Genomic DNA, 26,415 nt, shown 5'->3' with positions numbered 1-26,415 from the left:
TCTAATCTTTATGACCTTGTAAATCACTTGAGATGATCAAAGCAGTGTCATTCCTATACAGATATCATGTTGTGAGATGTGACCACAGTGAAGTAAGAAATGTCAGTCCTTTTTAATCCAGAAGCATTCTATCTATCATGTATGCGCCATATTTATAGGAATGTAAAGCACTTTAAGATCTGTGATCTTATTATTGTGCTAACATAGTGCCTATCAATGACCCATTAAAATAAAATTCCCTCCATTTAAATAACATATTTATACTGCCTAGCAATTATCTGTACATGAGAGATTATCTTGAAAAACTTGGGCCTCAAAGGTGAATCTTTTTAATGACCAAGGCAGGAGAGGCTGAAAGTGATTCCAGTTCTTAATTAATGGCCATCAACACAATGAATGTGTTTATTATCTGGCAAATGGGAGATTTGTGCACATTCTGGTGATGCAAATCTTTTTCAAATAATCATTTATTAAACTTTTCAAATCATGAACTGCCACTCTCTCTGTTTATAGTGTCATTCATAAATCTAAAGGAGCTTTAATGACCAAGAACACACACACACACACAAAAAAAAAAAATCTCAAGAGAATTTTGTACTGCAATAGTAAATAAGATTTGCTGTTTGGGGAAGTTCTCAGGCCCACTGACATCCTCACTGTGAGAACTCACCATCACAGCAAGTCATTGTGGATGTGGTGGGTTTATTTTTGTCACAGACCAGGGTTCATATTAACTGCACTTAACCAACCTTTTATTTTATGTGCAGATCTATAATCATGTACAACCTTCAGTACAAGCCTTTCTACATGTTGTTTCTAGCCACACCGCTATGATGTTGTACCCCAAAGAGGGTTTCACACCTTTTCAAGCTGAAAAAAAATATAGATTTATAATATACATGAGATTCAGCATGTCCAAAGAGACCTGTAGTGAGAAGAGAGTGATTTTAGTACAAATGCATCAGGAAATGCAGGTTTTTCTTTTGTTCAGGTTTAGGTTTTCGCAATTTGTCACAACAGAAAACATTAATTTCTTTCAGAATGTAATTGAGTTGCAATTGGAGTTCCTGGTCAGTTGAAATTAGAAACTAAAGAAAATAAATGAGAGCACTCACTTTCGAGCAGAATGACGACGAGCAGGAGAAGAAATGGGTGACGTGATGGCATGTTTGAGGACTGAAGTCAGAATAGCATGAGGATGTGGTGTTTTAGATTCTTTTAAATGTGATGTGAATGAGGATGTTGGCAGTATTTCTGTACAACAGGAAAACCATGAAGCACTTCCAGCAAAGCACATAGTGTACCATTTCTAAGAAAAATCATGGAACTTGAAAATGCCAATAATCTTTATTAAAGTTCATGTTGGCTTTCATAAAACTATAGTGCTGAAGATCATTTGTTGTGATTTAAAGTCAGATTCATATCCAGTGGGCACATCTAAATTTTTCCTGTTCTGTACCATGGTCAGCGCAGTCTCACACTTGATATTGATTTCCTCTTACTTGCAGTAATCATTTTCCCGCCAGTGGATGAATCATGGGTAAAAGAGAAGTGAACAGCTTACACTGTATTGGTTGATTAGTAAGTCTGGAAAAGTCATGACTTTTTAGATTTTAGCAGCTGGGTCCACAATAGTCCACCATTATCCACAACGTATGAACTAATTTACAGGTTATGGAAGGTTACTTTCCAGTGAATGGTTGAGAGTTCTGCACAGCAATATGGGGGTGGATCCACATACGCGTGTTTATTTTCTGTTTCAGACTAACCATACTCTCTGACCATGACACTGTCGCTTCGCACGGAGAGGTGGGTCGCGTCCCAATCTGTGTACTCGCATATCAGCGGTACGTCTACGTCCGTGCACAGCTCCACTGGCGGTTCTCCCGCGACCAGCTCCCTCCTGGTCACAGTGAAGCGATATCGGTACCCCTCGTGCACCTCTGTCCTGAGAGTTGTGTCCTGCGCTGTGTGTCTCTGTACAGCCTCCAGCCCATTGACGTCACTGTGCAGCTAACGCTAATGGAGCCGGATGTGGTAACTCCGCTTGCGCTCACACTGACCACCACTTCAACAGTTTTGCTGGAACGGACAACACTAACACAATAAATAAACAGACACATTACTGTTGTCAGTCAATGAGGGTAAATGCTGCACAACCCACTCTCCCTGTCACCGTGCACACACATGGATTCCCTGAGGTTCCTTCTGCCCTAAAAAGGGCATGCTCTGCGTCTCTGAGCAGAAGGAAACTGAATTCTCTCAGGGACCGTGAGTTCAGAAGCACCAGTGGCTGGTATCATTGAAGAATAAAAAATATGAATTCAGATAATTAAAAAATATTTTGCATCTTCTCAATAAGGCATTTCGCATTGATGCCGTAAATTTAAATTTAAATTTAGACCATTACACAATTCTTGTCACTCAGAGCATACATTTATCACCAGGCTCAGGGAGGATATCCAACTGCAGAGAAAGACTCAGGAAACAGAGGTAAGTGTCAGGATGCGTGGGGGGTTGGGACCCAAACGCAGAGGGCAAAAATACAAAAAACTCCAAATGATGAGAACAAAAGACTTTACTGAAACCAGGAAACAAAAGGGAACACAAAGCCTCGCAGGGTGACAACGAAGGAAAACTACCAAACGCAGGAACAAAGAAAATCCAGAAAATACAAACACGAGGAAACCAGAACATGGGCAGGAACGCATGGAGCAGGTACTTGAGGAGGGGAGCACAGAACAACCAGACATAACCACAAGGATCCAGCCCCTGAGTCAAGGAAGACTTAAATAGAACAGACACTGACGAGACACAGGAGGGCACCATGAACAATCAGGCCACAGAGGGAAGGGAAAACGAGACAAGCAGCAAACACAAATTGGATAATTGAAAATAATAATACAATTAAACAGGACACAAAACCGAAGTGCCGCCATCTGGCGGCCCAACAAGGAAACACGCAGACAGGAACATAGGACCATGACAGTAAATGCCAATAAAAAGGCTATTACTTGGAACATGGAACACAAAACAAACAAAACAAAAGACCCAGGAGAACGCAAGGCAGTCAAACTAGATAAAAGACTAGACATGGAATAGCTAGTAGCTAGCAACCATACAACTACCAAACGACGACAAGGAGGGAACAAAGAGCTTAAATACACAGGGGAACAGGTGAAACTAATACAGCAACAATCAGGCATGACCAGACAAAGAAAAATACTCAGGCTGGAGAACAGGCCAAAAATGGATTTTCACAATTTTGTATATTTTGTATTTTAATAAGAAATTAAATAATACATTTTACTGTGATTCATTATCATGGAGTGCCAGAACTAGCAAATTGAATCATGTCATGCCACTCTGAAAAACTGCCGACTACAAATTATTGCATTGGAGCACAGCACCTGTCCCTGAAAGTCCAATAAACCAGTTCAATTTTCACCCAGACGGTCTTCACAAGTATCTTGTACAAATTTCATCATAATGAATGGCACAATAAGGCACTATTAACTCTGCGTCCTGCATAATTTATTGTCTGTGAATACTTACAACATGAACACATCTCTGTGTGGTTTAATCATTTTATTTCTGTAAACTGGACATTTTCACCTGTGATTGGCTTTTTTCCACATGTGAAGAGAAAATAGGTCGCATCGAGACATTTGCATCTTCACATTTTCACATCCCTGACTTTAAAATGTGAACTTCCACTCTCACGTGTGAAAACAAAACGTGACTTGAAATAGGATAGGTTTTTTTCCTGCTCTCATTATTGAAGTGGGATTATTTTTATAGCTGAAATGTGGGGTGTTCATATGTGGTTTTTGAACGTATGATTTTTCTGTAAGGGTTTTAATGGTCACCATTTATTTAAAGGGCATTTCACAAAAGTCTCAACAGACTATACATTTACAACAAAATGAAAAGTAAAAAAAAACATTTGGGGGGTTCTACTATGATTTTGAAAGTGGCTGATGAATGATGTACTTGAGAGGCACAGGGGGCGCCACCAGGGATTTTGCACCCCAAGCATTGGTTCTCAATACAGGGATGGGCCCCAGTTAGCCGTCAGCAGTTATTTTGGGTTAGCCGGGTACTTTTGTGCAATATCAGTCTATAACATTGTAAACACATTTCTGTATTGTTCATAATACGGAATATATTCTTTACAAGTGCAGCAGTTATGTCCCCTAAATAACTGTCTGAAGAGTTATTCTCTGTGTTATTCTCTATTCTCATGTGAGTTTGAACTCTCCTTTGGGGGTACAATCTCAAAACAACATCACAAGAAAGAAAGATATTACTAACAAAACAGATTAACAATCCAAATGACATTCACAAGGTATTGTCAAAGAATGTTAAAAGAAATATTTCTATTCTAATTGTGCACACCCATAAACATATTGATACTCTCTTGATCAGAGTACATCAAAAAGATTAAAAGGACTCCTGTGTTTTGTGTATGAATTCCTCAGTCCGTATTCAGACTGTTGTACACAATGTTGTCCTGTTGGGCCTGAAAGGCCACCATTTGAGAAGCATGGTAGGTGACAGTGCTGTAAGTCACGTCAAAAGGAGACTAGGTAGAGAGAGGCACACAGTCACTACCCCAGTCACATAACACAGCATAGGACACGTATTTATAAATATGGATGACGCAGCTCCATCAACAGACACACAGCTGAGTTACAGTTGGCAGATGTAATGCAGAGTGCAGTGACTCAGACTTACATGTCAATGGTACAGTAGTTAAATCTATTAATAAAGTCCAGTTTTACAATGAAGTCCTCGTACAGTGTATTTTACAATCCCAGAAATCGGCGCTCTGAATGATTATTTAATATTTCATTTTGGGCCTTAGTTTCAGTACCACATCTATCCTACTGTCGTTTTGTACTCACCATGGCATCGCTGGATCCTGCTCCCTTGGACACATCAACAGTGGTGTCTACAGCACAAACACAAAAGAGTGTACATCACATGTTGTTTAGAACAGCAACAATAGCATTGAAGGTTGTGCTGAAACTAAAGCAAAAAATAGGTAACATGGTATGACTATGTAATCTTAGGGTTGTAGCTAGGTAAGCTGTTTATCTTAGTTGACTTAGTTGAGTAGACACTAGTGCAATAACTATTTATTTCTTTTTTTGCATAGACTGCTTTGTTGCTGTTTTTTGTTGTGTTAATCAGATTAACCTACAGGGTCCAAGTTAAACTACGTGGTCATTCCCTGCACTTGGAACTGTACTTCCCTCTAGGGTTTTCAACATGCTTGTTCCTGGTTTTGGTTATACACTTCGTTGTACGTCGCTCTGGATAAGAGCGTCTGCCAAATGCCTGTAATGTAATGTAATGTAATGGTAGCAGGTAGCATGTCTACGTGCAGAACAGCTGAAATAAGAGCTAAAGAAATTACTGGAAGATTACAGGTACTTACACACAGTGTCATCGTTAGGAGTTGTGGGCAGCCTGAACAACGACAATTGTTGTATTAGAGATATACTTTATAGGATCTATAGTCATGATCATGGACAGAAACTATGAGAGTATCAGACTGAGCAAATAAAATTTCTTAATTTCAGTTTGATTGCGCAGACACAATGTAACAGTTGGATTGAGAGGATGGCAGCATGTTTTTTATTTCTATAAATTCATCTCATGACTGAGAAAAAAAATACTCACCCACTAGATTTCCTTTTTCCTGAAAAAGAACAAAAAGAGATTTTTTACATTTTTGACGCCACGCATGAAAATAATTCAACATTATTTATAAATAATTCAACAGTATATAACTCATTTTTGACAAAAAATGTCACTGTAGAACTCTGTAATTCTCATGCCACAATATGTTGAAGCTTTCCTCAGACAGCTTTGAGTGTTAGCTAAAATCACTGGCTAGTCAAAATCATTGAATGTAGTTCAGACTGCTTGTTGCATGATCATGATAATCTTTATAAATGAAAATGCTATGGCTGCAAAGCATGAAACTCTCGCACTGGAGCTTAAGATACTAGACTAGACGAATTCAGGTCGAGCCAGCCAAAATGAAAAATAATTAATTCTTGTTTTCCATTATGTGGCATATTTAGAATTCAGATTAACATGCCTTGTTGGTAACAGATTCATGATAAACATAATTCTACAATAATATCCCATACTACTGTGGTGTGGGAGGCGGTAGCACCACACCGCCCGGGTCAAGCTAATGACTGCCAATTGGATAATGGTTAAGAATTAGATAATTGGCCAGGCTAATTGGACCAGAACAGGATGGCTGCACTGTGCGTAGTGAGTAATCACTGGCACAGGTTAATTGCATCCCCACCCAACAGGGAGCTCTCTGTCATGACAGTATTTTACATTCTGTCATTTGCGTTCCATCTTGCAAACCTCGTACAATAAATCTGGACTTGAAATCATCTCCCTGTGTCTCTGGTGAGGCCCAAGGAAAGCCACTTTGGTGGCCTGTGGCAGGCGTGTTTGCCACAACTACTTAACAGCTGCATCCACGATATAACATCAAAAATTATGTATGTGCTAGTCTATTAAGCAGTCACTGTGTTGCAGCCTGTAGTATGGGTTAGATAAACGAATCAAATGTTAACCATTTAATTTACTTATGGCCTCTTGCTATAGAGTGGTCACCAACACTTGAGAAACGCAGGACTAGTGCACACTACAGAGCAGCCATCAGAAAGACTCACTGTGTATCCAGTACAGACAGGCTCCTGTCATTCCCAGGAGGATCACAATCACTGTGAGAATTACTCCAATACCCGCTGGTGTCTTCAACCGGGCTGAAATTTGTAAAGGGGATTTGATGAGAGTTAGACACTGAGTGAAATGAGCACCAGCTTTAACATTATAAGGGAGTTATTCTAGATCTCCACATATTCTAGTACATACTGTGGCCTTTTATTTTGTTTTTAAGCAATTAACCAGCTTTTCATTGACAAAAGAACCCTCACAGCCAATACTTGGTCTAACACAGTTCAACAAGTAAAACATATTGATAAATAATTAATGACACAATTGACAGTTATTGCTGTGAATCCACAAATTGTTCAGGAAAAACTCAAGAGATTAGCTTTTATTTCTAACTCGCACAACATATCATGCAAGTCTACTTTTTAATCTTTTGCCAGTTTTTTTTTAAATGGAACCTCATTGTCATGCATTGATATTGGCTCCAGCTCTCTGTACACTGGCAGCCAATGATAATGTCAGGACTCCACAAGCTAGGAACCATGCTGCAGGGTTAATAGGGTGTCAGGTAATATGGAAACGGGGCAGACCTGAATGAGTTTATAAGAGGGTAAACGTGGGGGGAAGAACCATTTGGAAGAACATAGTCAAGGGCCAGATGAGGGAGGGAAAGAACCGCAGGTGGGGAATCTCATTCCTGATAAGACCATTAACATTAGTGAAATATGGTCATGTCTTGATTATATATTAATATAATCAATAGTTTTTTTCACAGGGGTGAAACAGAGCAGCTTCTTGTAGCCAACAACCTTACCCTCACTCATTACATCAAGTACCAAAACTATAACCTGGCATGTAGTTTTCACCTCATTTATGGGCAAGAGTGAGTGATGTGGGCTTCCAAGCATATAACAGAAAATAAAATAAAGGACTTTAGTGCAATTAATAAATCTTATGTTGTCAATGTCGCTGCATAACATCCAGTTACAGTATAATGACTGAGGAGAAAAATACAATACACAATGGTCTTATAGATAAGATGAGCATTTATAAACCACATAGAGTAAAGAAGAGTACAGTACTTTGGTCCTTTGAGGAACTGGAGTGACTGAGCTGCATCCTTTACTCCGTGTGCACGTTGCTTGGGTTAGTTTTATATAAGTGAAACATTAGGTCTATGGGAAGCCAGAAACAGGCTTTTGGTATGACAAACATTAAAACTGACAGTCTGCGCTTTAACCTTTATCTTCATTGTTTCATTTCAAATCCAATGTGCTGGAGTATAGAGTCAAAAGACTCATTTGATCTGATGTTTGAACAAACACGAAATAAAATAAAGTCTGAAAGGAAACAAAGAAATAAGCGAAGGAAACCAATATGCAAAAGCAGCACCTACTGGAATGGTGAGATGTTCTGGAGGCAGCTGTCACGGTAGACCTTGCAGCTAAGGCTGTGTACACAGAATCATGAAGCAATAAATTCAATAAGAAACCTGTGATGAGGGATTATGTACATAAAATTCACACAGTTACACTCAGAGTTTGAGTTATGTGGGAGCCAGTGGGAGCTGAGCTCCCCTAAGGAGGGGTCTGAGCTCCCATGAAAGCAGTAAAATCATACATCTGTGGGGGTCGCTAATACATTAACAACAAACATTATTTTAATCACAAATAATGCATTTTTCAATGTAATGAGTATTATTTATGTTAACGAGATAAATAGGCTAAAAGAAACATGTTTTCCAAAAGAACTAAACGCACCATATTCTCTCGTGAATGACAGTATGGCTGCACTTCACCACCAAGCCACCATGGTGCAGAGTAGAATATTGCGCAAACTATGCCTGTTCCTGTTGAGAGCACGCAAGCCGCTAACGTTCAAACCCATTTGGAAGAAGAAGCCACTATATGTATGAGCCAACATTATCTAGTAGTATAGACTAGCTACCATGCCGCCGAAGAAAAGGCCGCTGCTGCCGACGGGTCTACAAGCCTCGCTAGTTTTGGTTTTTTCACAAAGAAACAAAAAACAGCTTTAGACAACTGGAATTCACCTGCTAGCATGACAGCTAGCACTAGCTTTGCTGCTACGGAGCATTCTTGCTCTGCTACCAGACCTGATGCTTCTGAATGTGGGACCACCACCACATACTTGGACACACAATTGACCTGCTAGTGTTACAGCTAGCACTAGCTTTTTCTCTCTCTCTCTCTCTCTCTCTCTCTCAGAAAGTACACCCATTAGGCTATGATTTATTTATTTATCTTTAGAGACCCCCACAAAGCTCAGATTATAACTCGAACCCTGGTTACACTAGTCACAGTTACAGTGTACTGCATTTTCAGCTTACTTATAAAATATTATACACACTTTTAATATGTAAATTACGTCTAGCCTAAGAGAAGGATAAAAAGTCACTTTGCTTAAAATGTTCTCTTCATTTTCCTCTGCCTACCATAGAGTACTAACAATGCATGTGGGTTATCGAGTTTGGCCTAAATTGTGTGAAAGGCAATGTCTGACAGAGACAGAGAAAAGAGATCTTGAGGCCTCAAGATGCAGTTTGTGTGGTGATGTGGCAATAACGCACATGGTCATTTGGGTTTTGTCTGGAACAAACTTCCTTAAATCGTCTTGGCAGATTAAAAGTCACAGAAAGGAATCTGATGGTAAGTTCAAAAGAAAATTAATTTTCAACAAAAGTGAGGATACCCACTGGATTGGAGACTTGCTGTGGTATTAAAGGTGGTTGTAGAATGTGCAGTCGAGGCTAGAAAGGCGAAAAACATGAATTTATATAAAACACATAAAGTTATACTCATCTGTGCACCAAATTGCAAGTTGTAATTCATTTGGGACATAATCATAGCTTGGTATAACTGAAATACAGATTTAGAAATGAGTCAAAGTTTGAGATCAACTCAAACAAACTAGTCTCTCCTCTAAAGCTTTTGTTTCCCATATCAGAACATAGCGGAAGTATAAATACTTTTTTTAGTCATCACAGGAGGTGATGTGGGTGGCTTCTTTTTCTCTAAAGAAAGAAGGAAAGAGCAAAAGAAGACAAATTATTGTTACTGTCATTACAAGAATGGGATATTTGTTGACTGACATTTCGAAACAATTTGATTAGTAAATATTATGAAATCCCACAGGAATTTCGTGTTTGAAGGTAATTTTGTGTTGGAAAGATATTTTTTGAAAATGAAGGGTTAGAAGTAACAGCAGAAGCAGACAGAAGCAGGGAGAACAAAACTGTGGTAGGGGAACATCAGGAGATTTTAACAATTAAAATTTAAGTTGATGTCAGTTGGAATAAAATGTCACTAACCTCTGAATTCATAATGACAAATTGACTCCAAATGCTTTCTTTCACAAAATAAGTGACGTATTGGTCAACTTGACCTACACACATTACATATTGCTCTCTGTTATATTTGAATGCTCTGCACTTGAAGTTGTGCTTCAGTGAAGGCATTGTTTGTATTTTATTTTATGCTTTCCCTCCCTTTCTCTGCCCAGCTTGGAGTGCCTAATTACGCTCATGCTGCAATGCTTGGCACAACAACACTGGAAATTTAGGAGAGTGCAGACAAACGTGCGCTTTCCTCCAAAACGCGTAATGTGAGCTGCCTCTTACTTGCATTTTGCAAGCCAGGCTCACACAGACATGGGTTGGAGGAAGACACATTGTACAACTTAAGAGGCAGAATTGTGGGATACGATGACAAATACTGGCACTCAGGCTGCCAGAAACCCCCCCATCCCTGGGTAATGCTGGACCCAATTTTGCATCACCTTGTGTGGCTGCCAGACACCGTCGGCACTGGGTCAGTCTGGATTCTATTCCGGATAGAGGGACCCATCGAAAGATTAGACCACCAAGCTGCCCAATGATGAGTTAAGTTTGAGGGCAACCTAAACTAACTAGTAACAACCAAAACTAACTACTCTAAGGATCCGTTACCTATTACACCTCAGAAGTTCAGACCAACAGAAGTTTCAGTACTTTTTTTCGTCGTCACATGAGGTGGTGAGGTTGTCTTCTTATCTACAGAGAAAGAAAAAAAAGGCTTTATTGTTACTGTAATTACAATAAGTGTGTATAGTGTGTGTATAGACAGCAACCTCATCTAGATGTACTTGATAAGTGAACCTAAATTCTGTAAGCCATAATATTTACTTTGACTGTGCTGAAAAATGATGAATATTTTGAAAATGAATATCTTTAGGAAATAATTGCCTATTGGCTGGGGCTATTGGCTGAATGGCCAACAAAGCCATCATATGAACTCATAGATCAAGTTAAAGCTTTACTGGCAATTTGAAATAAGTGCATTGGAATTGTTTCTCACAAACGTTCATCAAAAAAGGTTATATGGTTGTTAGGTGGCTATGTATATTTCATGAGTATTACAGGATGTTTGCTTTTGTTTAGACTTTGGAACATAATTTATTCGCAATACCTCTGTATTCCCTGAGAATCACTCAGGGAGTTCACTGACAATATTTGTTTCTTCCCCATTTTTCAAGGAACAAGGACTGCATTGCCCACAGTAAAACTCGGTTTGTGCTGGGAGGTCGGAGACTGTGTGGGGGTCACATGATTATTTGTACTGTGAGTGCAGAAACTGTTGTAAGTCACACATTCCAGTGGACAATGTTGGCTGGCCATGTGTAGTAACGTTTCTGCTGTGATATTGTGAAACCTCTCATACAATAATTGTGTCCTGTCTGTGCAGATTAAAAGAAGTGGCTGCTGGTTACATGGTTTCAGAGGCTGTGCATGCTAGCCCTGAACCGACTTGTGGCAATGAAACTGGCCTACAAATAAATACCCATCCAAATTGGGAGGGCAAATACAGAAAACTTTTTTTTTTCCTATATAATGAATAATAGTTTATTGTGATGCTGAAATCTTCTAATCCAAACCCATGTAAAATTCTTCAAGTAGAAAGCACATATACAATATGAACGTATGTACCTGCTTCAGAAAAGGTTGATGTCCCTGGAGAGAGTCCTAATGAAACAGATTGTGAGAGTGAGATTTACATTTTGAAACATTGCATAAAAGGAGAAAATAATGACTGACAAACTTCTCATGACACACAGACCAGTTCTTTTAACCTTATGGCTGTATTTTACTAACTGTAAGTACAGAGATTTACTCACCTTCTATTTTTATTTTGTCACTGCGTGGGGAAGGAGAGCGGGGATCTGTGGGGACAGAGTAATCGCAGCTCACTTCTGCCACGGACTGCAGACCCTGCTGCAGGTCATCCGGTTTCACAACAAAGTTACAGACAGGTTGGCTTTTGGTCCATGTGCTTAGGAATGGCTCAGATGAGTCTCCAATGTACAGGTTACAGCTGATATTAGTGCCAGATGGGAGGAGTTCCATCTGACAGACCAAGTCTACATTCTCAGCACTGATATGCCCATGAATCTCTGGTTTCTGTAGCTGACCTGTGAAAAGGGAACACACACATCACAGAGCAGAAATACCAAATACCAAACTGACAGGGCAGGTCCACCTCCCCACCACTGTTATCCACAGAAATCTCTGGATTCTTAAGGTCTATGAAAAGAGAATACACACGTCACAGAGCAGAAATACTAAACTGCATAAAATCCTAAAAGGTGTGTTAATATCAGGCCTTAACAAATAATATTTACAGTATTAAGAGAGCAGTGTCTCCCTGCCTAAAGTAGCATACATATATCAACAAGTAAAATATTACTTTTATTACCATTTCATTACACATACTATGTATTTATACTATTTCAAAACTTTTGTGTATAGTTAGAAATTATTTCTGTTAGATGTTTTCTTACTGATATACAAAGAACCAACAAAATGCGGGAAGCCTCTTCAAAAACTTGAGACCATGCACACAGAGTCTTTTGCCACAGAAATCCAGTCAAAGTTAAAGCTTAAAAAGCTACAATTCCCTGTCTTTGCAACATGTTTAATCTCAAAACAGTCAAAAATCAAAATACATGCTGCATTTGCATAATTATAGTGCTCCCAACTTTCTCTACCTCTTACCACAAAAAAAAAGATTTAAATCAAATTGTTATCTGTCATTGAACACGTTACTATTATGTAAAGCTAATGTATTAATACTAACCATAGTACATACTGAAACTCAAACAATAGCTATAATTTAAAGATGATAAATACTGTTGTCTGTCATTCAACAAGTTACTGCATTTCCACATATAATGTTTTCTATTGATGCCATTGTCTGAAGTAGAAAGAGGCCCAGTCAGGTTTTTTGTGAAATCATGAATGGTCTTTGAATGCGATGAACCCTTAGCTCTAAGTCATGTTGATAAAAAGTTTGTACAAAATATTTCCTGTGACCCTATCAGTGGTTTCAGACCGCATGCAGCAGTTTCCTGAGGAATACCGATTTAGGTCTGCTGCAAGGTACCGTACATACACAAAAAAATTTAAATACAATAGAATGAGAATATATATTGTAGTGCACCGTTGCTAATTGTAAATTTGAGAGGATGATAACAATAAAACATTCTTATTTCTCCTTCTTCTGTCTTACAGTATTCTCTGTCTGTCTATCTACAGCCATTCAAAATCAGAACATCGATACAGTACATGTTTCAGTTGGATGTTAAAGACAGGATTTACTACAAAAAAAGCTGAAATATAGTAATTAATATATCCTCCTGAGAAAATATATGCATTTTGTGATTAAGACCAACGACTCATATTCCCTGCAGGGAACAGAAATTAATTGCTGGGTAATAGGTGGATATGTCATATATCATATGCCATTATGTGTCAAATCATGTAATCTAATCTTAAATGGACCAGCAAATATTTAATGATTTAGCTTTGCACACAGAGCATAGTAACATAAAGCACAAAAGAATCCCTTTGCTTGACCTAATAACTCGGACAACATATTGAACCATCTCGCTAATTTGGCTGCAGATACCAGAAGGGTAATGTTATAAATTTGGATAATGCTATTTGTGGCTTTTATACTGACCTTCAGCATCGGCGTGCAGTATGAAATCTGGCAAACATAAGGCAAATGAAACAAATTAAAGTTTGATCAAAACTGTCCTCCAGATATTTATTGTTAACTTTCTCTGACATGCCATGATCAGACCAAAATGTGAATATTTGCAAACATTTACATAAAGAAATGTGATTAGATGAAAATGAGAGGAAAGTGGAAATAATAATAACTATGAGAAAATAACAGCTGAAGATCTGTCACTGCTGGCCACTGTGACAGACAGAGAACGCAGAAAGAGAAAGTGGAACAAGAAAAAAAGATAAATAATTGTTTCACTCACAGTCCAGCTGGATGGCAAAGGCCAGCAGCAGAGTGGTGTAGAACTGGGACTGCATTTCAAAGAGGAGGAACACAACAGTGAGCAAAAAGAAAGAAAAGCAGATACTTATCTCAGACTGATCGTGTGAATACGGAAGTACATTGTGAGGTGGGACAAGAAACAACAGCCATGTTCAGTTGCAGGCTATTTATGTACCTTTTAGGTGGGGGAACTGGGCATGCAACTCAAAAGGTTGTGCGTTTGAATCCCAGCTGGGGCTCTGCCATATTACCTTATAGCAAAGTACTGAGCCTAAATTGGTTCAGTAATATATCCAGCCATGTATATCAATTGTATGTAGTAATGTGATCTAGGAAAGTCACTCTGGATAAGAGTGTCTGCTAAATTGTAATTGTAAGCAAACCCTCAAAATCCGGCAAAAAAAAGAAATCTCGAGAAGAACCCTGCTATTGAGGAGGAGCCCATCCTCCACTGGCCAACTTGGTATAGAGACAGCAAATAAAATGGGTTAAGTAGGTTACAGATGAGATGAAAACTAAGAAGAATAATAGAAGAGCAAATGGTATAGCTGTTGTAGTCTGTATTCCCGGTCACTTGTCTCCCCAGTACTGTATCTGTGTCTGTGTTCCCTGAGCTGCTTCACTCCCCTGTACTTGTGTGATTTCACTATTCGGGTGGTTCCGGGTTTTCGTGGTTTCCCCCCTTCTTTCCAGTCTCGCTTTACTTACTTCCTGCTTATTTCTAGTTTTACTAATTTCTACTAATCCCTACTAACTTATAGATTGTAAAGTACTAACCTCACTAATATACTAACATGTGAATATTACTAATGGACTAACACACACTAGTTTTGGGTTTTTGATAGTTTAGATCACTATACTAATACATTAACCAGTCTCCCCTTTTCCATGCTGCGCTGTAGCTCCGCCCCTTTTCTTTCTAGCCTGCTCTAATGCTGAGTTCTGCAATTGCCTGCACCTGTCTCTTGCTCTGACTGCACCTTTCTCTCTCTGCACGTGTTTTACCTGCTTCACCCAGGCCGTCTATTATCATTGTTGTCTATGTGATTCCAGTCCGCGTTTTGTCAGTCCCCTGTCATTGAATTAGTTTTCCTAATGTTCTTCACCTGGATGTTGTTTGTTACTCCTCCCTCACTCACTTAACCCCTCCTTGATTGTTATCTTCCCCAGTGTATAAATGCAGTCTTTTCCACCTGTTCTGTGTCAGAATGTTGATCGAATTCATTGTGCTGATTGTTAGTAAGCCTTTGTCTATTGAGATTCCTGCGACACCCCTTTGTACGACTTCGAGTTTGCCTGCCCCTTTTGGTTTTGTTTGCTTCTGGTTTGACCTTCGCTTTGACTTCTCTTTTGCCTGTCCCTTTGTACCTTCGCCACTCTGATCTCCTGGTTTTTGACTTTTCGCCTGTTTTTTCACTATTCTTTTGGAAACTCAATTCGGCACCGTACTCTCTGATTACCTGGCTTCGAACCTCGGACTGAATAAAGACAACGTTTTTTGGATTTCCCTGGTCTGCATATGGGTCCTTGCACAGAACATCACAATAGCTCAGAATAGTGCAGTTTAGAGGAGTTGGATGATGGATCTGGAGCCCCAGAGAGCGTCATGGCATGGGCAGGGGAGGAACAGGGCTGAAGCAGTCCATGCCCATGGAGCGAAGGACAGGACTGGAGCGTTGCTGTGGATTCAGGCCGAGGAAACGGGCTGGAGCGATCTTTGAACTCAGGGTGAGATATGGGGCGGGAGTATAGTTTGGCTAGTTATAGTTTGTGCCTGTTGCCATTCATCTCTGAATGTGTTAATGTATGTGTGGGTGTGTGCTTATTTTACATTGCTCTGGATTAGAGCACCAGCATATTAAAATGTAAAAATAATGTCACTATTATTTTGATGCTTAAATCACTGCAGCTAATGCCTTTTCTTTGTCAAAAATAAGACATTATATACCATATGTTTGCCAGCAGTCATGAGCCTGTACCCTTCCCATGCCAAACTGCTGAAGCTAAGCAGTTGTGGGTTTACTTAGTACTTGCATGCAGGCCTCCAGGGAAATGGAAATGTCTGCTGGAAAGGTGTTGGTAGTCCTATGGAGACCTAAAATAAATTCAATGGTTCATGGTGTTGGGTGAGGTTACCATCCTTTAGATGAAACAATAAGTCACCATCCAGACTGAAAAGAGTAAATGTGATAACCCTGGAGTCCTGCTCAAGTCCCCCAAAAACTGGTTCTCTGGCAACCAAATGATCCCCTACAGCTGACTATTCCCAATTTGATTATCTGGGTCTTCACTGCAAAAGAGCACTGAGTTCTGATTTGACAAACAAGACAAAATAAAGTAAACTTGCAGCCCTTTTTTCCAACAAATATTCAGTGTGTATTTTTTATGACAAGCTTGGTCTTTTTTTCAATTTATGCTATACAAGAAACAAAAATAATGGACAAAAGAACAATATTATTTTAAACAAATCAACTTGGGTAGTTCACAACAGTGCTTGTAATAAATATAAAATTGAGAGCATACATTTTTAAATGGATGAAAACAAGTGAGACATGACATCGCAGAAATAGACTACAGTAGTAAATATTGAAGAGTACTTTAAAGTTAAAACAGTATGTAATTGACTGTATGTGTTACATTTGTTTATAAATATACATGTTCTGTATTCATGTGTGGTTTTATGTATATTTTTATTGTGTATGCGTACTGTATATTTGTAAACGGGTTAATCTCTCATGTCTCAGCACAATGTCTCCACAAACTGTCCAGTCTTCTCACTCACTCTCCTCTTCCTGCAGCATCTCAAACACACATTTATGTAAATTAGTCAACTAATATATGCACGTGCATAGGGAGGGATTAAATCCAAAGATAAACCAGCGGCACAATTTCAGAAAGTGATTTTTTTATTTTTATTTTTTTAACACACAATACAACATTTACCATAAGAGCCAACAATGGATACATTCTTAAGCATATAAAAAGGCTTCAGTTGCTGAAATTTGATACATCAGCAGTACTGACTATGCAGCCATCATCTAATCACATTGTCAGTCTCCCTGAAGTGTGTGCTGCCAGTCGCTGCTTTCATTCTGTATTCCACCAGCTGAACTTAAATTTCAGCAGAACAATGCAATTCATACACAGCTGGTATAGGGAGACCACACATGCCTGACCAGAGAAGTCACTCCTGTGCATTAGATGGGCACTACCATAGCAACTGAGTCTGGCTCCTGTGGCAGAACTAAAAAACAAACAAACAAAAAAAAAATGTAATAGTTTGAACCTTCCCATTGAAAATAATTGCTTTACAAAGTTACTTATTGAAATAAAGCTCCTGTCACCTGCATGTAGCCAATATTGTCCACTTTTCACCATAAGCAAATGTCAATGGCAGGACTGGTCAAAAAATCCTTTAAGAGCTTTACTGTCACATACGGGAGGGTAGGACCCAGACGCGGAGAGGAAAAAACACAGGAACTTAAAAGGAAAGTTTGAACAAAGACATTTACTACACACACACACACACACAAAAACAAAAACAGAAGAAAATCCAAAAGTCCAAAAACATGTAGAACAGAACAGGCTAGGCAGACGCAGACACAGACAGTCAGAAAAGCATGGGCAGCAACACAGGCAGGTCAAACCGCAGGCAGAAACACACACAAAACGAAAGCAACCAGCAGTTGAGACAGGCAACAAAGAACTTAAATAGACAAGGGTAACAAGACACAGGTGAACTCAAAGAAGAGTCAAACCAGAAAAGGAGGGGATAACAAGACACAGGTGGGAACAATGATAGAATAATTAAAACCAATAATACAATTAACAAAGGGAGCGAGAACGAACTGGAACACAAAACTGAAGTGCCGCCATCTGGCGGCCAAAAGGGGAAAAACAGAAACAGAAAATACAGAACCATGACATTTACAAACTTTTCATAGCTGTGTAGCACATTCATAGTCACTATATCAACATTATTACATTCATACTTTTAACTAAAACAGAATGTAATGGTAATATAATGTATAATGTGGGTGGTAACAGCACAATATATAAAAGCATATTTGAATTACTATGTTTTTATTAATATTTATGCACTAGTTATGTTGTGCTTATGAATATTTGATGCAGGTTTTACATAAAGACTTTCTTTGTATGATTCAGATTAGATGTCTGATTAAAAAGTACATTTCTATTGACTGATGATGGGTGGACAGTTGAAGCACAGACCTGTGGTTGGTGTGTGGGAGATGAAGTATTCTATGAGTATTCCAATAGCAACCAAGAGGACCAGAGCACTGAGGATGTGTCGCCACAGAAACCTGGCCGACTCTGAGAAAGGAAAGAAAAGGAAAGGAACAGATCAGCAGACAACACTGACAATTTCAATCTGGACCACACACAAAGTGTGTACTTTCTGTCTTCATTAAATGTGTTTCATTAGTGAAAGATAGTTTAAACAGAATAAGAGAAGTAAGATTCTATGAAGAAGTAAAATAATATTGACAAATGAAGCACAGTTACCATAGCATTTTTACTGTATGGGAACTTGACATTGTACCCTATGTTCACAATATACTGGCAGCTCATTTTAATGTTGGTTTCTGCACTGTGACTCCCCCTGAGCAGCTCGGACCCAGTGACAGACTGAAAGGGTCTCAGTCAGCTGTCTCCCCTCTGTGTAGAAATAACACTGAGACTCAGAGGGAGGCAGATCAGTTCCCTGGATCAACTCCCTCCCGGTCACAGTGAAGCGATATCGGTTCCCCTCATGCACCTCTGTCCTGAGGGGTGTGTCCTTTGTGTCTGTACAGCCTCCTTACGATTCCTTACTTGGTTCTGTGGTCGGTACCGTACGCAGTTCTGTGGTCGGTACCATGTGCGGTTCTGTGGTCGGTACCATGTGCGGTTCTGTGGTCGGTACCATGTGCGGTTCTGTGGGCGGTACCATGTGCGGTTCTGTGGGTGGTTCTATGGGTGGTACCTGTGGGCGGTTCTGCAGTCTGCTGAGCAGAGGTCTGTGGAGGTTGTGACGTTACTTTCCCACCTGCAGAGAAACGAAATGTCTTCATAGTTTAAATGAAATGAAGTGGACTACACTGTTGAATCTATTGCTCTCTTTACTACAGAGCATGAATGGTCTTTGGATGCCATGAACTTGTAGTTCTAAGTCGTGTTAAAATAAATTCATCACAAAATTGCTATTTCATGAGACTCTTGGTTTCAGATCGCATGCAACACAAACCACATTTAGGTCTGCTGCAATATATGGTTAACGCAAAATATTGTGACTCTGGTCCTTTTTTTGTTGTTTTGCTCTGTGTTGTTGCACATTGTGCTTTGGCATATATCACACCTGGAATCAAGTCTAGCCCTTTAGGTTCTTGTGCAAGATCTAATGATGCAACAACACACAGATGGACAAGAAACAGCTGAGCAGCCAATTGTCCAATTGCGTTTGCCCCACTAAAATGGGGGGGCTATGCGTAAAAAATGATGCAAATATCCTTAAATAAAAGTTGACAGTCTGCACTTTAACCTCATATTCATTGTTTAATTTCAAATCAAAGGTGCTGGAATCACTCAGGGAGTTCACTGACAATATTTGTTTCTTCCCCATTTTTCAAGGAACAAGGACTGCATTGCCTACAGTAAAACTATCGGTTTGTGCTGGGAGGTCGGAGACTGTGTGGGGGTCACCTGACTATTTGAACTGTAAGTGCAGAAAGTGCTGTAAGTAACACATTCCAGTGGACAATGTTGGCTGGCCATGTGTAATAATGTTTCTGCTGTGATATTGTGAAACCTCTCATACAATAATTGTGTCCTGTCTGTGCAGACTAAAAGAAGTGGCTGCTGGTTACATAGTTTCGGAGGCTGTGCATGCTAGTCCTGAACCGACTTGCAGCAATGAAACTGGCCTACTAATAAATACCCATCCAAATTGGGAGATTAAATACAGAAAACATTTTTTTCTTCTATATATGGAATAATAGTTTATTGTGATATTGTAATGTTGAAATCTTCTAATCCAAACCCATGTAAAATTCTTCAAGTAGAAAGCACATATACAATATGAACGTATGTACCTGCTTCAGAAAAGGTGGATGTCCCTGGAGAGAGTCCTGATAAAAAAGATTGTGAGAGTGAGATTTACATTTTTAAACATTGCATAAAAGGAGCAAATAATGACTGACAAACTTCTCATGACACACAGACCAGTTATTTTAACCTTATGGCTGTATTTTACTAACTGTAAGTACAGAGATTTACTCACCTATTTTTATTTTGTCACTGCGTGGGGAAGGAGAGCAGGGATCTGTGGAGACAAAGTAATCGCAGCTCACTTCTGCCACGGACTGCAGACCCTGCTGCAGGTCATCCGGTTTCACAACAAAGTTACAGGCAGGTTTTTTTGTGGTCCATGTGCTTCTGAATGGCTGAAATGAGTCTCCAATGTACAGGTTACAGCTGATATTAGTGCCAGATGGGAGGGGTTCCGGCTGACAGACCAAGCCTACAGTCTCAGCACTGTTATGCACATGAATCTTTGGTTTCTGTAGCTGACCTGTGAAAAGGGAACACACACATCACAGAGCAGAAATACCAAACTGCATAAAAAAAACTAAAAGGTGTGTTAATATCATGCCTGAATAAATAATATTTGCAGCTATTAGAGAGCACTGTCTCTACATATGGCAAAAAATACTTTCATCTGTCATTCAACAATGTATTGCATTTCCACAGATAATGTTTTCTATTAGCAGCATAGTCTGAAGTAGGAAAAGGCCCAGTCAGGCTTTTTTTGTTAAATCATGAATGGTCTTTGAATGCGATGAACCCTTAGCTCTAAGTCCTGTTGATGAAAAGTTTGTACAAAAATTTCCTGAGACCCTATCAGTGGTTTCAGACTGCATGCAACAGTTTCCTGAGAAATACCCATTTAAGACTGCTGAAATATACTGTACACGTCCTGTTAAAATTATTTAAGAAACAACAAAATTAAAATACAATAGAATGAGAATATGTATTATAGTATACCATTGCTAATTGTAAATTTGAGAGGATGATAACAATAAAACATTCTTATTTCTCCTTCTTCTGTCTTACAGTATTCTCTGTCTGTCTATCTACAGCCATTCAAAATCAGAACATCTATACAGAACATGTTTCAGTTAAATGTTGAAGACAGGATTGACTACAAAAAAAGCTAAAATATAGTAAATAAAATATCCTCATGAGAAAATATATGGTTTTTGTGATTAAGACCAGCAACTCATATTCCCTGCAGGGAACAGAAATGAATTGCCGGGTCATAGGAGGATATGTCATATATCCTCCTATGATCTTAAATGGACCGGCATATATTTAATGATTTAGCTTTGCACACAGATCATAGTAACATGAAGCACCAAAGAATCCCTTTGCTTGACCTAATAACTTGGACAACATATTGAACCATCTCGCTAATTTGGCTGCAGATACCAGAAGGGTAATGTTATAAATTTGGATAATGCTATGTGTGGCTTTTATACTGACCTTCAGCATCGGCGTGCAGTATGAAATCTGGCAAACATAAGTCAAATGAAACAAATTAGTTTGATCAAAACTGTCCTCCAGATATTTATTGTTAACTTTCTCTGACATGCCATGATCAGCCTGAAATGTGAACATTTGTAAAAAATCTACATAAAGAAATGTGATTAGTTTAGATGAAAAAGAAAAGAAACTGGAAATAAACACATTGTCACAAAGTCACAGAGAACTAGAAGAAAATAACTGCTGCAGATCTGTCACTGCTGGCCACTGTGACAGACAGAGAACGCAGGAAGAGAAAGAGGAACAAGAAAAAAAGATAAATAATTGTTTCACTCACAGTCCAGCTGAATGGCAAAGGCCAGCAGCAGAGTGGTGTAGAACTGGGACCGCATTTCAAAGAGGAGGAACACAACAGTGAGCAAAAAGAAAGAAAAGCAGATACTTATCTCAGACTGATCGTGTGAATACGGAAGTACATTTTGGGGTGGGACAAGAAACCATAGCCATGTTCAGTTGCAGGCTATTTATGTACCTTTTAGGTGGGGGAACTGGGCATGTAACTCAAAAGGTTGTGCGTTTGAATCCCAGCTGGGGCTCTGCCATTTTACCTTATAGCAAAGTACTGAGCCTAAATTGGTTCAGTAATATATCCAGCCATGTATATGGATTGTATGTAGTAATGTGATCTAGGAAAGACACTCTGGATAAGAGCGTCTGCTAAATTGTAATTGTAAGCAAACCCTCAAATGGCGGCAAAAAAACTCCCAAATGAGAAGAAATCTCCAGAGGAACCCTGCTATTGAGGAGGAGCCCATCCTCCACTGGCCAACTCGGTATAGAGACAGCAAATAAAATGGGTTAAGTAGGTTACAGCTGAGATGAAAACTAAGAAGAATAATAGAAGAGCAAATGGTATAGCTCAGAATAGTGCAGTTTAGAGGAGTTGGATGATGGATCTGGAGCCCCAGAGAGCATCAAGGCATGGGCAGGGGAGGAACAGGACTGGAGCGATGCTGTGGATTCAGGCCGAGGAAACAGGCTGGAGCGATCTTTGAACTCAGGGCGAGATAAGGGGCAGGAGCCCCATGGAAAGAGAAAACATAAGGCCAAAGCCCACTGACAGCTTATCATTAGGGGCCTGTGGGGCCAGGCGCCACCAGCAGATGGCAGTGTAGTGCAAGGCGCATTACATGTATCTCTGTCTGCACCATAAATGAAAGAACAACTGTAGTGGTGATTTTGACCGACTATGAAAGAGGCAAAAAAGATGACCGGTCAATTTCGTGTATGGACAATTTTCAACTCGTAGCCTCAGAGGATAGCAAGACAGCTAACTAACACATTTACACTGCAAGAATTCATCAGGTGGATTATTTGTTGTTGATGAGCTTTAGCACTTGAACCTTGTCATGCTTCACATGAATATAGTTTGGCTAGTTATAGTTTGTGCCTGTTGGTGTTCATCACTGAATGTGTTAATGTATGTGTGGGTGTGTGCTTATTTTACATTGCTCTGAATTAGAGCACTAGCATATTAAAATGTAAAAAAAAATAATGTCACACTATTAATTTGATGCTTAAATCACTGCAGCTAATGCCTTTTCTTTATGTCAAAATCAGACATTATATACCATATGTTTGCCAGCAGTCATATGAGCCTGTACCCTTCCCATGCCAAACTGCTGAAGCTAAGCTAAGGACCCAGACACGGAGAGGAAAAAACACAGGAACTTAAAAGGAAAGTTTAAACAAATATATTTACTACACAAAAAAAACAAAGAGAGATGAAAATCCATAAGTCCAAAAACATGTAGAAAAGAACAGGCAGGGCAGACACAGACAGTCAGAAAAGCACAGGCAGCAACAAAATCACAAACACAAGCAGGTCAAACCACAGGCAGGCAGAAACACACATGAAACAAAAGGAACCAGCACCCGAGTCAGGAAACTAAGAACTTAAATAGACATTACATTACAGGCATTTGGCAGATGCTCTTATCCAGAGTGACGTACAGCAAAGTGTATAACCATAACCAGGAACATGCGTGTCGAAAACCCTAGAGAAAAGTACCGTTCCAAGTGCAGGGACCAACCGCATAGTTCAACTTGGACCCTGTAGGTTAAACTGGTTAACACTAACACAAACAAGAACAGCAACAACGCAGTCTATGCAAAAATGCAAGCAGTACTTAAGACGAGTGCATTAACTAAGTCACCTACGAAACAGCTACCTAGTTACAACCCTAAGCTTACAGTCAATTTAGAGATTACAGGGAGGTAGGGAGGGATGGGGAGAGGTGCAGCCTGAAGAGGGGAGTCTTCAGTTGTTGCTTGAAGTGGGTCAGTGACTCAGCTGTTCTGACCTCCACGGGGAGGTCATTCCACCATCGTGGGGCCAGAACAGACAGGAGACGTGTTCGGGAAGCGCAGGTGCGAAGAGGGGGAGGTGCCAGGCGTCCTGAGGTAGCGGAACGGAGGGTTCGGGCTGGCATGTAGGGTTTAAAGATCTTGTGGAGGTATGCTGGGGCTGATCCCTTGACTGCCTGGTATGCTAGGACCAATGTTTTAAATTTGATGCGAGCTATAACAGGCAGCCAGTGGAGGGTAGTGAGCAGGGGAGTGACGTGGGAGTGTCTGGGGAGGTTGAAGACCAGACGAGCTGCAGCATTCTGAATGAGTTGCAGGGGTCTGATGGCAGATGCGGGTAGTCCAGCCAGAAGAGTTGCAGTAGCAGACTATTAGATTTTGATGAGAAAACGAAATGCGTGACACTGATCTGTCCATAGTACAGTCTTAAGACATGTGAAGTGAACGTAACAATTAAAAATAGTTAAAAAAAAAAAAAAATTCTCATTAGGCCTACCACCTTTGTTCAATTGATCCGTATCTCTTTTAGAAGCAAATTATAACCATTGCAAATACGTCAGGAAGACCGCGAAACCCTCCAATCATGTAACGCAACCGATTTAAGGTGGACTGGATTTTGAATCGGGAGCCAAATTCAGCATCGTACTGAAACGGGTAATGATACCGACTTGCCAGAGCTGTCACGTAACGGGTAGGGGGGACCCAAACGCAGAGGGGGAAAAAAAAAAAAAAAAAAAAAACACAAACTGAAAGGGAAAATTAACAAAGACTTCACTTACAGGACAGGCAAACAAGCAGGGAACAGAAAAGGTCACGATGGGCAAAAACACAAACTAAAAAAATATCTAATAAAACAGAAAACACAGGAACTCAAAAACACAGGCAGGGCAGAACACAGGCAGGCAGAGTACAAGGGCAAACAAACACAAACAGGTCAAAAACGCAGGCAGGTACAAACGGTCTGAAACATACGTCGGAAACGCCGCCAACAGGACAGCCCCCATCTACTTGCAGGACATGACTCAATTCTATGTGCCTGCTCGACCACTCCGCTCTGCAGCAGCAGGGCGTCTTGTAACCCCTCCCACCCGCCCAAAGGGATCACAGAGCTTCTCCACCCTAGCTCCCCAGTGGTGGAACGAACTCCCCGTCCCTCTCCGAACCTCCCCCTCACTATCCATCTTCCGCCGTGGCCTGAAGACTCATCTCTTCAGACTATACCTAGAATAACCACCACCATGCTGTGTGTATATATATATATATATACATATTAAAAAAAAAAAAAAAAAATACCCTTTTTTCCTTGTTACATGTTGCCCCATCCCTGCACTTCTTGGTAAATTGTATTTGTCCTAATACTCTAGCTTAATCTTCTGCCTAGTTTGGCTTTGCAGATGTTAGACCAGGATAGTGTTCATTGTTCTCAGCTAGAAATAGCTGTACAAAATAAGTAATTGTACCTTACTGAACCCGTGTTCAGCAGTTGTCTACGATCATGAAAATGCACTTCTTGTACGTCGCTTTGGATAAAAGCGTCTGCCAAATGAATGTAATGTAATGTAATGGAAACAAACACAAGGAACCAGCACCCGAGTCAAGGGAACAAAGAACTTAAATAGACAGGGGGTAACAAGACACAGGTGAACTCAAAAAACAATCAAACCAGAAAGAGGGGATAACAAGACACAGGTGGGAACAATGATGGAATAACGAGACAATTGAAAACAATCATACAATTAACAGGGGGGGAGCAGGACACAAAACAGAAGTGCCGCCATCTGGCGGCCCAACAAGGGAAACACAGACAGGAAAATAGGACCATGACAAGAGCTGTTTGAAATAAAATTCTATCGTGCCCAGGCTAAATATTATGTGAGTAAATGAGCAAAATCCAAAAACGTACATTTATACCGACTCTCCTCTGCAATTAATGTCTTTAACAAATATTAAACACAATTTAATTACATGTAGATTTTTTTCAACACCATCCGACAAGTGTCCATAATCTCCAAATATGAAGCCCTCTCCATGTCCTCCCAACAACCCTCCCGTTTTCACTTTAGCTGGTATTCTGTAAGCATAGAACAGCAAAAAACATTGTTATAACAACTCAGAGGCGCATAATTGTAACAGTTGTTACAGAGGAAGACATCATGTCTTTTCTTTTTTCTTTTTCTTTTGGTCACCTAGCAAATAATTGACGAAGAAAACTATCCTAATTTGTTAAGGACATTTGATTCCTTAAAATTATGCACAATTTGATTTATTTGAAATTAAAATATTACCTTATATCCGAAAATTACTTCCGGAACTGATTTCTTTCTTACCCCACTCAAAAGCAGTTTTATAGAAATATTTCCCCCGAAGGCTGTCGTACACGGCAGAGGATTGAATTGCTCCTGTATGAACCTGAAATGGCTACTGTAGAAGCAATATACAAAAAAGT

General features: G+C 39.7%; 1 protein-coding gene and 2 long non-coding RNA genes across 10 annotated transcripts; all 3 read right to left on the bottom strand.

The window, feature by feature from the left end:
• Positions 1-1,328: 1,328 nt before the first annotated feature.
• On the bottom strand, positions 1,329-2,503 carry LOC135256917 (uncharacterized). Its single transcript, XR_010330547.1, has 2 exons — positions 2,436-2,503; positions 1,329-2,082 (listed from the first exon to the last, which is right to left on the bottom strand). It is a non-coding gene; the product is annotated as an uncharacterized LOC135256917 (long non-coding RNA).
• Positions 2,504-2,989: 486 nt separating this feature from the next.
• LOC135256916 (uncharacterized) lies at positions 2,990-14,168 on the bottom strand. 8 transcript variants are annotated; one of them, XM_064339188.1, is made up of 13 exons: positions 14,041-14,168; positions 13,728-13,754; positions 11,884-12,177; positions 11,696-11,731; positions 10,721-10,762; positions 9,701-9,745; positions 9,428-9,481; positions 8,108-8,161; positions 6,711-6,803; positions 5,689-5,707; positions 5,444-5,475; positions 4,908-4,954; positions 2,990-4,585 (listed from the first exon to the last, which is right to left on the bottom strand). In XM_064339188.1, the coding sequence occupies exons 1-13, from the start codon at positions 14,093-14,095 to the stop codon at positions 4,478-4,480; spliced, it is 906 nt and encodes a 301-aa protein (XP_064195258.1). In that variant the 5' UTR covers positions 14,096-14,168; the 3' UTR covers positions 2,990-4,477. The 8 variants fall into 8 exon arrangements, with proteins under 8 accessions (XP_064195258.1, XP_064195262.1, XP_064195261.1 ...); XM_064339192.1 differs by lacking the exon at positions 8,108-8,161; XM_064339191.1 differs by lacking the exon at positions 9,701-9,745.
• A 2,608-nt stretch (positions 14,169-16,776) lies between these two features.
• LOC135256918 (uncharacterized) lies at positions 16,777-19,007 on the bottom strand. The gene is made up of 3 exons (XR_010330548.1): positions 18,897-19,007; positions 18,294-18,395; positions 16,777-16,861 (listed from the first exon to the last, which is right to left on the bottom strand). It is a non-coding gene; the product is annotated as an uncharacterized LOC135256918 (long non-coding RNA).
• Positions 19,008-26,415: the final 7,408 nt, after the last annotated feature.

Source organism: Anguilla rostrata, chromosome 6 (assembly GCF_018555375.3).
Source record: "Anguilla rostrata isolate EN2019 chromosome 6, ASM1855537v3, whole genome shotgun sequence".
In the NCBI taxonomy this organism is placed as follows: Eukaryota; Metazoa; Chordata; class Actinopteri; order Anguilliformes; family Anguillidae; genus Anguilla; species Anguilla rostrata.
Note: the sequence above shows the minus strand (reverse complement) of the source record. Positions and strands in the feature narration are given on the sequence as shown.